The 12,269-nt window shown below is 37.7% G+C and overlaps 1 protein-coding gene across 3 annotated transcripts in view; it reads left to right on the forward strand.

The window, feature by feature from the left end:
• Positions 1-1,937: 1,937 nt before the first annotated feature.
• LOC137939035 (calcium-dependent lipid-binding protein-like) overlaps positions 1,938-12,269 on the forward strand; it is a 58,894-nt gene continuing 48,562 nt past the window's right edge. Inside the window, exons 1-3 of one of the 3 annotated variants that reach the window (XM_068784202.1) lie at positions 1,938-2,092; positions 2,298-2,477; positions 3,986-4,087. In XM_068784202.1, coding sequence (XP_068640303.1) covers positions 2,373-2,477; positions 3,986-4,087 — 207 coding nt within the window. In that variant the 5' untranslated portion in view covers positions 1,938-2,092; positions 2,298-2,372. Of the gene's footprint in view, positions 2,093-2,181; positions 2,478-3,985; positions 4,088-12,269 lie in introns of those variants that run through there. The other 2 variants (XM_068784204.1, XM_068784203.1) reach the window with 2 other exon arrangements.

The raw sequence follows: 12,269 nt of genomic DNA on the forward strand, positions 1-12,269 counted from the left end.
CATTGATAAGTTTTTAATTAAGGATTTTTCGAAAACCTATAATATCAAAAGGCATTTCCAACTTGTTGAATTTCTAGACAAGATCAATACTTTACTAACTTGATGTAATTTGAGTACAATGAGCCTCTATTTATAATAGAGGAAACAAGTGAAATCCAATTACAATTAAACTACCTTTGTCCCAATTACAACCAAAGTTAAACACTACAAGACGAGTCCTAAAATAATCAAACAACTGAATATAAATAGAAGACTAACATAACTAAAACATATTTAATTGAGACTCTTTTGAGAGACCTCCTTCCATGAGACTCTTCTTAGACTCCACTATATTAATTCTGGTTCTGTGAGACCTCTTGTTGTGAGAGTCATGTAAGACTCTTCCATATTTCCTCTTTAACACAACTTTTCTTAGGATATACAATTCTAATAAGGGTTTCACACTTTTAGAGTGTTGAAAAGGGTAGAAAATGGATTAGATTGATTTGAAATCCAAACTGCCCCTGATTGCATAACTTTCTAGGATAAAATTGTTGGTCCTCATTTAGAATGGATCAATATGCTGTTATGTCACAAACAAAATCCAACCCAATCCACAGATTAAAATGGATGAGATTGAATCTAAATAAATTACCTATATTTAATATATTGATAATTAATATCATATATCCAAGGTAACTAAAGTTTAGCTCTTTGGCATAACACTTTTCTTTTTAAGCTCTAAGTCATCTAATCATCAAACAATTTCACAATTCGTGCTATCCTCAAGTGAACATGTGACACCAAGTTCACAACCTAGTAATTGAAATACAAGTTACAAATATTGTTAGTAAGATGAATTCTCAAGTATAGGGACACTTTAATATCAAAGAAACAAATGTTTTTTTTTTTTTTTTTTTGTGTTTGTGTTTGTAAGTGTTTGCAGTGGTGTTTATGGTGGAACAACACAAACCATTTGAGTAATCATCATATTCAAGAGGTGTAAAAAGAGGAAGCACAGTGAGGGTGGGTAGTCCACCTTTATGTCCTTATTGAATAAAAATAATGAGACAAATCAGTTGATAAACCGTCGCCTATTACATCCAATTTGAAAAAATAAATCATAAAAAAATTATTCTAAACGTAGTATGATTGCTCTGATCTACACATGATCCAATTTACATGAAAACAAATCAAACATGGATCTTGAAGTTACCCAATATGATCCAACATCCATGAATGAAAAATAATTTAATAAACCTATCTGATTCAATCCAGAATAGTATGTGGGTCTAGATCATGTGATAGTTCTGATAATTTAATAAACCAATCAATGATAGTTCTGATGTAGATCATGTGGTACCAAGACCATTTCTAGGTCTACTATAGACCAAACTTAGGTGACCTTTTTGACATGTGGCCGATATCACTCAAAATGAAAAATGGTTTACATATTCTCTAAGAGGTCTTTGCATAGGTATGGGTCAACCCTAATTCAAAGTTTATGTAACGTCCCTTATTTTCAAACATGCAATACAAATTATAATTATTTTCAAACATGCAATACAAATTATAACATATTGGGTCCTAGTATTGTATTGAACAATTAAACTAGGACATGTTGGGTTATAGTATTAAATTTGAACTCTAACCCAATTAATAATAAGATGAGACAAATAAACTCAAAGCCAACCTATTTATCACTCGTGGGTTTCAAATTAATTAGTCAAGTTCAAGTAACGTTATAAAGTTGGGTAAATTGTGCAACACTTGGTAGAAGTGGGATCTCTAACCTCTCTAGTTCAAGAAATCCTTTGACCTAACGAAGCGCCTGGCCGGCTGGCCGCACTTGGAGGGGGAGATTTGTCGGATTTAGATGAGTCCGAGAGGCTATGGATTACGAAAATTACGTCCACGTCCTCAAATCTAGTTAATTTGCTGGTCTGGAAGCAAACGGGGACTAATTAAGTCACTAAAGTCAACACCAGCCGTACCAAAGCGGCGATATAGGAGGGGCAAGCATCATGAGTAAATTCTTGTTGGCACGTGGCTCGCCCTCATTCTTGTCGTCAGTTGATGAAATCTGTGTACGGACACCTTGCCTGAACGTTTTGTGAGTTGAGATTTTCATTTGGTTCTTTCTTTCCATTTTCATGTCGGCCTTTTTCAGGTTATTTGCGAATGTAATTACGTTAATGAAACTGAAACGACTGTAGTAGCTGTAGTAGTAATGATACGTTATCATTTCGAAATAAATTCGTAAAAATTTGTCGATTCGTCTCTCATCTCTAAATGCTTCTCTCTATCCGCCGGAGCAGAAATTCAAGAACGGAATAAATCGGTGGCGTATTTCAGGTTAGAGGAAATTTGTTTTGGAGAAAGGGAAGAACAAAATGGGTTTGATCACGGGGTTGATTTTGGGGGTATTGGTTGGGATCGCTCTCATGGCTGGATGGCGCGAAATGATGAAGTCTCGAGCAAGGAAGCGGGTGGCTAAGGTACTCCTTGTTCTCCATTTTTTATGTCCTCGAAGTGTAGCTTTTTCTGTTCTGGTTTCGGGGCTGGCTTTCATGAGAATTTTAGGTAGTGCTTGGAGATTCCTCCTTTGTTTTTAGTGTTCGTTGGTTTACTTCAAGCGCCGATCGCTAGTTTCTTTTTTGTTTTTGTTTTCCAATTTTAAACAAATTTGAGTTTATTGTACCTCTTGAGAATTGTTAAATATGGCTTGGCAATTGGTTTTACAGGGCTATTGCTTTCTTGAGCCACCGTTTCTATTTATTTGTAAATTTTCTTGTAGCGTGCACAGTTTACTTGCTTGCCGCCTTAGGCACATCTCTCGTTCTTAGTTTCACGCTGGCCTAATAAAGTTAGTCTTTTAGTAAGCGTATATAAGCAGATGTTTAGTATATAAGCAATTCTTTAGTGGCCGCACCCAAAGGAAATTATTGAAGAAGGGCGGTGGAGGTTGGTTGAAGATGATGTTATGCGGCGTTCAGAACCAGCCTTGAAGTGAATGAGAGCATCGATATTGATGGTCTCTGGGTTGGAATGGATCTTCTGACAGGGCATACAGAAAAATTACTCGAACTCAGGCCTTCTCAAACTGAATGAAATCTCATGGATCCAAGATCCAACAAGATATCACTTCCTTCTTCTTTTATTAAGGGTTCTTGCGATTATATGACTTTCAACTAGGCACTTTTAGCATTTACTGAACTATGCTTTTGTGGACATATTGAAATTGATCTTGATAATTTGATTTCGTTTTTTTGGTTTTTCAGATTGTCACATATATTTGGTTTTATGCAAGCTAAGTTAGCAATTTGATAGATCTGTTATGATGTTGCACAATTTGTTGGATTTCCTTTCCATACTTAACACTAGGTTGCAGTAGCATGGAGTGTATGAGTGTTGGAGTCATGGACTGAAATAATCTTGCTTTAAATATTAAATTCCATTGTTGGTAACGAGTGACTTTCGTGAATTTCTGTACAATTTCACTCTTATTTTTCTACTTCAAATTTGATGGGGAGTTTTGTTCTGGTGTCTAGGTAGTACCAACAGACAAGTCATGACATGTTTTATGATTGCTTAAAATGCTCAACAGAAATTCTGCTAAGACGATTATGAATCTAGTGTTTCTGAACATGATCCCTCGAAGGAAGCTAGCATCAACAATCAATTTGAGTTGATTGTGCTTTTGAAATTGTTACAAGATCGTATTCATCTTTTTAATAAAAATTCTTACGTGACTAGAGTTTTCACTCCGCCCGTGGCAGATTCAAGGGAAGGGTCTTAAGAGGCCATGGCCTTTCCACAGAAAAAGAAATATTTCCAGTGTCTTATAAAGAGACATATGGGGTCTACCAGTTGTTTCTGGTCAATCCCTATTATCTATGCAAAGACAGCCATGGCAGGCTGTTCGAGGAAGATTCCTGATTCTTCCAACTGCTTTCAGTTGTAACAGAAAAATATTTTTCTAATACTCACACCTTATCTTCTGCAGGCTGTTGACATAAAACTTCTTGGGACCCTTAACAGAGAGGACTTGAAGAAACTCTGTGGTGACAACTATCCTGATTGGATATCATTCCCTGTGTTTGAACAGGTTAGATTCTCCTGGATTTGTGTCTTATTCAATGAGCTTGGCCTTTTTCTTTGTCCCCTTATTTCTTTATTGAAATATTGTATTCTTTGTCCCTTATCTAGTTCACAGGTCTTTTGTGTAGACTTGGTAAAACCTGGAGCAGTAAATAATCTCTCTGTAATTAGTTCTCTTGATTCTTTGCACATGGGAACAGTTAGTACAGGAAACATGTGGCAAGACTGGGGAAGGCAAATAACTCTACTCAGTCTTGTCCAATTGTTTAGACCTTTGATAAAAATGATGACTAAAGTGTATCTTTCATTGAACAGCAAATTCTAATGGAACCATAACTGTAGAAGTATATCAAATTCTTCCACTAGTTCAACATTCATATGGTGATTCAAAGAATCATTCTAAACAAAACTGAGATTTAAAAAATATTTAGTTATTACGGTGGGAAAATATTTGGCTGATGAAGATAGGTTTATATGGGAACCCAAGTTGGTGAGGTTGCTTCCAAAATAATTGCATACTATCCTAAAAGTTCTACTGGGAAGAAAATCTGAGGTGGCAGAGTATCTTGCTCAGTACATAATGTACTAGTCGGATCTCTGAATTATCTACCTGAAGTGGACATAGCTTCTTCTTCTGATTGGTCAAATGCCATGATCATTTATTGCTCCATAAATGATTGCAAAGTTTTGTTTGTAAGGCTTCAAAATCTTGGATCTTGTCCATTTAAAGAAAAATCAATCTCGTGGTATAATACCCAGGAAAGGGCTCTCTCTCTTACAAGATCATCAAGGAAAATTAGGTTTTTAGTGTTACAAGCAAGCTTGGTATACTTGTATTCTTTGAAGTCACATCCATTGGCCCCATATAACCATGTGGTTTAAGGTGGGGGTGCTTTTGCAGAGATTTTTCAGTAAAGTTGCTCTCTGAGGTGGCCTTGTGTACTCTAATTTCGGTACATAAAAGCACAACAGAAAGCGTGTTCATTTCCTGAGTTCTGTCAGATCTCATGCAGCAATACTTTGTCTGTCCTCGTCCATGGTTTTTGTGTTTTTGGGCCATAAAGTTAGAGTAGGCACAAAGTATGTGTAACTAAACATTGAAGAACTTCTAGAATTTTCTTAGGTTAACCCAGTTGGTGTGATTAGATATTTCACGCTGCTCTATACTTTTTTTTTTTTTAAAATAAAAAAGCTAGGTGAAGGTTAATGACACCATCTCCATGCCTTTCTACATGCAATTTAAGTAGTAAGCTGTGTGATTCTGGCAAATTATCTTTGACTTTAAGTTATGAAATAGTGAGTTTGAGAGAGTGCAAAAGGGAGAAGTAAGAAAAATAATGAATAAAGAAGAAGAAAGGAAGATAAGAGAAGGGAATTGTTCTCAAACAAGAGCCAAACCTAGATTTTCCCAAGGCTATGATCTCAGCTGTCCACCTTCATCTTATTTATACTAAATTAAATACAAAAAATCTAAATTGCCATTTGAGCTACATATCGAGCATATAATGAGCTATTACATGGTTTATGTGTAATCCTAGTAAAAATAACATAAATCCTTCCAGCTTTCAACATTTCACCTCAAGCTAGGGAGTAGGCATCAAATAACCCCAACTTGGAACACAACTTTAGGAATCAAGCTCCTTGCAATGCCTTGATAAAAAGATCTGCTACTTGATCTTCTGAATGCACATGAGGTGTAGCAGTTCTCCCCTTCCTGATTTGATCATGGATGAAGTGGCAATCAACTTCTATATGCTTTGTTTTTTCATGGAACACTAGGTAGTCCTACAATGAAGATGGTGACTTGATTATAACATTCCATAGTCATTGGTAATGATGCTGATCCCACAATGAAGATGTCGGCTTCATTATCACATTCCATAGTCTTTGGTAATGATGCCCTTGTTCCAAACTCAGACGCTAGAGAATATACCAGATCAGCTCACAAGCTATGTGGGCCATAGCTCTGTATTCCACTTTAGAACTGAATCTTGCCACAACATTTTGTTTCTTCGGCAGGTAACCAGATTTCCACCTAAAACTACACAAAATCCATTGGTAGACTTCTTAACTTCCTTGGAACCTGCATAATCAGCATCGGGATACCTATATATCCTTGTATGCCCATAATATTTATATTAGTACCTTACCTGATTCCCCTTTAAGATACCGAATGATTCTATGTATAGCTTCCAGGTGAATCTTCCTACAGGCCTCCAATAATTTGCTCATGAATCCTACAACTGCTGCATATATCAACTTCCCAACTAGATGTCTATAATGAGTTTTATCCTTCAAGATTGTTGAGTTCTCATCAAATAATTTCTTACTTTCTTCTAAAAGAGTATCAGCTGGTCATGGTCTCCTCAACGGGCTCCACATTTTCAGAGATAAGTGCACTGGTCCCCTCCATATTGAAGGGGACTCGAAGGTGGTCATTGGACGGTGAGAGCATGCATCCCCTCCCCCGTGGCGCCATTGGGACATTTTTCGGGAGATTATTGAAATTTGTTCATATTTATCTCGTATTTGGTCTCACATTCCGAGATCCGCAAATTCGGCAGCTGATGCACTTGCTAAGCTCGGAGCTACCCTACAATCGTTGGTTGTCAGGGATTTGCTCCCCTCTTTGTAATTTCTGTATTTTTCTTGTTTATATATATACATCTTTTTCAAAAAAAAAAAAAAAAAAAAGAGTATCAGCTCACTTGTTTCCTAGTGGCCCTGTCTCACTTAGAAGGTCCGTTACATATTTTCATTGAGATAGTAAGATACCTGATTTATTTTTGGACACTTCAATCCACAAGAAATACTTAAGAGGGCCAAAGTCCTTTGTTTGAAAATGCTTTTGGAGGTGACCTTTAATCTCAGCAATCTCACCAGTATCATTAATTGAAATCACAATATTATTTTCACATACACAATTAAAACCCATACCTCTTTTCAGGATGAAAACAGACAAACCCGAGCTGCTCCTCATAAACCCATTCTCCATAAGCTGTCTCACAGAATATTCTAATTATTTACATGAGGCTCCATACTACTTAACAACCATGATATAACTTTCAGATTTCCAGATCTCCGTTTAGTAGAGCAAACTATAGGGGTTTTTTCATATATGAATTTTTCATTGTTCCTAGCTCCAATATATATCTCGGCAGCTCTAGTCCATAGAGTGTAATTACCACCATTTAGTTTGGTAGTAGTGATTTTCCCGAAATATTCTTCTTTCTCTGATGCATTATCAGACCCATTATAACCTTCAGCCATACAACCAGTATGATAAACTCCCTCCTGAATTCAAGACTAACAAAACCAAAACTTGAGCCTTTCAGACATGCACCAGAAACTAGCACATACAATCTTGATATGCGCCTCATGCAACTATATTGCAAGCTCTCTCTCAAATCTTTCTGCAGGTTGCATGTATAGTTCTTCATAAGTACACTTCTATTATGAGACCGAGAACCTAAGTTATACCTGAACCTAGTTGCTTTTAAGCTCTTATGACAGAATTTTATCTTCTACCAGGAAACTATAGGCATCCTTCTCCTCTACAATGACTCCTCTTCTTCAAACTCAGAACTCAAAAACAACGTCAAGCTTCAGTCTTAACATCCACACACAAATTCAGATCTTAACCTGATCACATATGATGCATAGCAGAATGGAAAAATATTATCTTTCCTATGATCTTCCCACTCTGTATATCAGATAACTGTTCTCCACGAACTGCTACAGTTGTTGTAGTAGAGGATCCATTCCAGTCACCTTCTTGACTAGATTCAAAGCATAAATCCTCTGCAGATTTAGAGTAACTTTTACTCAAGAAAAAAAAACGAGATTAAACTGTCTTACCTGGTACAAGTTTTATGCTTCTTTAGTTCTTCTTTTCTCTTTGTAACTACTTCACTTGATAATTTAAAATTCATATCCTGCTCTGATACCTGTAGAATTTAGGATCCCATGATAAGAACTTCAACCAAACTAAGAAGAAGAAGGAGAAGAGAGGGAGAAGGGATCAACCAGCAAGGGAGAGAGCTTGGACAAAGGAGAAGAGGGAGAGCGCCTACCAAGGGAGAGGTTGGATGCCTCTTAGCCAAACCCTCTATTTATAGCTTTTACAATGCCCTTTTAGGGCTACAACATTATAAAAGAAGAGACATAAAAAAGACAAGTATTTACAACTTCATGCCATTTTTATGAGAAGATTTCTTATTTATCCATGTGCCACCTCTTAGATGTGTGGGTTTTCTTTTCTTGGACGTTTGGGCTTGAGCCCACTCTTCTAACACTTTTCTTGGACGTGTCGGCATGGGCCCACTCTTCTAACAATGCGTGGGCTTGGGCCCACTCTTCTAACACTCTCCCTCAAGCTGGAGGAGGAGAAAAAACATCATAGACCCCCAATTTGACACATATAAAGGATAGGATCTTAGATGTAACCGGTTTAGTAAGAATATCCGCTACTTGCTCTTGTGATGAAACATGTTTGAGGGAGATTATACCTGCTTGAAATTTCCTGTCTATAGTCCACCTCGATGTGTTTGGTCCTTTCATGGAAGACTGGATTCGAAGTAATATGAGTGACTACTTAGTTATCACAATGTAGACCCATAGAACCTCTTTTATAAAATCCTAATTCAGTAAGAAGGGACCTGCTCCATAGGAGTTCACTGTCTGTGTGAGATGGCCCTGTATTATGCTTTTGCACTAGATCTTGCAACCATATTTTGCTTCTTACTTCTTTATGTAACCAGGTTCCCCCCAACAAGAGTGCAATATCCAGAAGTGGACTTCCTATCATCAGGTGATCCAACCCAATCCGCATCTGAGAAACCTTCTATGTTGAAGTGGTCATTTTTCTTATAAAGCAATCCTCTTCCTGGGGCTCCTTTTAAGTATCGTAATATTCTCTCCAAAGCCTGCCAATCGGTAAGTTGTGGTTTATGCATGTACTGACTCACCACACTTACAACATATGATATGTCTGGTTTAGTTACCATGAGGTAGATAAATTTGCCCACAATTCTTTGATATTTTCCAATATCAATATCTTCTCCAGAACTTACACATAGTTTTATATTTGCATCCATAGGTGTGTCAGCTGGGCGAAACCCATCATTCCGGTTTCTTCGAGGAGGTCCAGGACATACTTCTTTTGAGACAATATTATCCCATGTTTGGACTGAATGACTTCTATGCCCAGAAAATAATTTAGAAGTCCAAAATCTTTAGTTTTGAATTCATGACATATCATGTTTTTTACTTCTTGTATGCTATGCACATCATTGTCAGTTAAGATAATATCATCAACATACACAACCAATAGTATCTTACCTTTTGAGGTATCTTTAAAATATACCGAATGATCTGTTGAGCACCGACGAAATTCAAACCGTAGTAGTGCTTAGCTAAATTTGTCAAACCAGGCCCGAGGGGACTGTTTAAGCCCATATAAGGACTTTTTTAAGCGGCATACGGACTCCCCCTCAACCACATAACTAGGTGGTTGAACCATATAAATTTCCTCGCGGATGTTGCCATTTAAGAAAGCATTTTTGACATCGAGTTGATATACAGGCTATGAAGCGTTAGCAGCGAATGATAATAAGATACGTACCGAATTTAACTTGGCAACAGGAGAGAAGGTCTCCTCATAATCTACTCCATAATATTGAGTGTACCCTTTAGCGATGAGTCGGGCCTTAAGACGAGCAATGGACCCATCCGGATTGTGTTTGACAAAAAACACTCATTAACCCACTGGTTTCTTACCTTTCGGAACCGGTGCTAAGTGCCATGTTTGATTTTCATGTAAGGCTTGCATTTCCTCATCCATAGTCACCTTCCATCCTGGATGTTGCAGATCCTCCTGATAGGATTGCGGAATAGAAGTGGAAGAAGGAGATGCAAGGAACAGAGGACAAGCGGAGGCAAACGATGGTGAGACATAAAATTGGATATAGGATGAGAAGTAGTATAGGAACACCATTCTTTTCTTAGAGCAATGGACCGAGTATCAAACTGTGGACCAAATGGAATAGGGGAAGGACTTACCTCGGTAGGATCTGAAAACTCCATAGGTGAGGTGTCGGTTGGTGCTTCAATGGGTGGAGTGACATCGGCATTAAAGGGCACAAATGGACAAGGGGTGGTAGGAGGGAAGGACAAACCTGGAGGAGCATCTTCCGAGGAATAGAATGAGGTGTCCTAAAAAAAAGTCACATCCCGAGACACAAGTAACCGTCGAAGGGCATGCTTGTAATAGACATAACCTTTTTGGGTGTGAGAGTAAGAAAATGCACTTCATAGAATGAGGAGCAAGTTTACTTTTATGAGGATATGTGATATGGACAAAGCATGCACATCCAAAACCCTTTATGGGAAGAGAAAATGGGTTTTCACTAGGAAATAATACAGAATATGGAGTCTTATGACCCAATATTGATGAAGGTAACCTATTGATAAGAAAACAGGCCGTAAGTAGAGCATGAGGCCAATAAAAGTAAGGTACCTTCATGGAGTAGAGGTGGCCCCGAGCAACCTCAAGGAGATGACAATTCTTTCTTTTAGCAACACCATTTTGTTGAGTGGTGTAGGCACAAGATGTTTGATGGATAAGGCCATAACCTTCATAGAAGGATTGAAACTCACTAGACAAATATTATTTAGCATTATTAGACCAAAGTATTTGAATTTTCTTGTCAAACTTAGTTAATACCATAGCATGAAAGGCCTTAAAGATAGTAATTATTTTAGATCTTTCTTTAAAAAGATATAACCAACTAACCAAGGTAAAGTCATCAACAAAAGTAACAAAGTATTTAATATGATAAATATTAGCAACATACAAGGGTCCCCATACATCAAAATATACTAAAGAAAAATGAGCAACACTAGTAGTTTTAGGCCGAGGAGAATATGTACTCCTTTGCTGTTTGCTTAATTGACAAATGTCACAATTTTTATTTTTTTTTGAAATGATACTGAATTTTATTATGAGAGCTCAAACGAGTAGATTACAAGATGGGAAACTTTCCCAAACAATGAAAGTAGATAAAGACTTTAACGAAGGAAGTAAATGGCGAAGGGAAGGTGTAGATAGATGACCAAGCCGGTTGTGCCAAAGTTGTGCCTCGGATGTACAGGATGAAAGTGCAGTTACCGGAGGTAGGTCGAAGTAATACCAACCTCCTTTTTCATGGCCGCCACCAATCACCCGCTTCGTAGTTAGATCCTGAAATGCACAAGAAGCCGGTGAGAAGGTGACAGAGCAATGTAGTTGTTTTGTGATTTGACTTACCGAGAGTAAGTTTAAGGGAAATTGAGGAACATATAGGACATTTTGAAGTGGGATAGAGGATGTAATAGAAGAGGATCCCTTGCTAAGTACTTTGGTTTGGGTACCATTACCAATAGTAATAAATTTATTGGGAATACACGAAGATAAAGAATTGAACATGTGTTTGTTACCTGAGAGATGTTCGGAGTCCCTGGAGTCTATTATCCAAGATGAAAAGGAGGAAGAGGAAGAGGAAGAAAGCATACTTGAAGCAATAGTGGTAGTAGCAGTAGGTAAAGGTGGAAGGGAAAATTCCATAATTGACTTCTTTTTTTGAAATGTGTCATAGTCTTCAACAATGAAAGTCATCTTCCCGGATTGTGAGTTAGCCTTATCTTCCCATTTATCAATTTCAGCGGAGGTTGGGATAGCCGTGGCCCAATCTTGCTTGCCATGTAGCTTCCAACAACCTTCCACAAGGTGGTTTTGACCACCACAATAGGTGCATATGTGACGCTCTGTGCGTGAGTGTGTAGGACCGGTTCTACCACCTCTATAATTTCTGCTGCGTCCTCGGTTGAAGGATGATGCACCTTTATTACCAGAGTACATAGCCGATGGAGCATCATTATGTGAGGTAAGAGATAGGTCAGGGATTCACAGCAATGTGACACTAATTTCATCAAAGGATGAAAGTGTGGAAGAGTTAAGAAGTTGAGTCTTAGCAACTTCAAGGTATGACTTGATATTCGTCAAGCAAATTGCTGCCGTTAAAACTTCCCGTTGTCTCTCTTGAATTGAAATATTGGTAGAGTACGGCTGAGCGATCTTCCACTCTTGAAGGAGACCCTGAAACCGAGCCAAAAACTCATGAATATTATCCCCTTGCTTAGTATTTAGCATG

This window comes from Aristolochia californica, unplaced genomic scaffold, assembly GCF_029961685.1.
Source record: "Aristolochia californica isolate CCGP_79_NKW_82.1479 unplaced genomic scaffold, dmAriCali1.0.hap1 SCAF_8, whole genome shotgun sequence".
Classification (NCBI taxonomy): domain Eukaryota; kingdom Viridiplantae; phylum Streptophyta; class Magnoliopsida; order Piperales; family Aristolochiaceae; genus Aristolochia; species Aristolochia californica.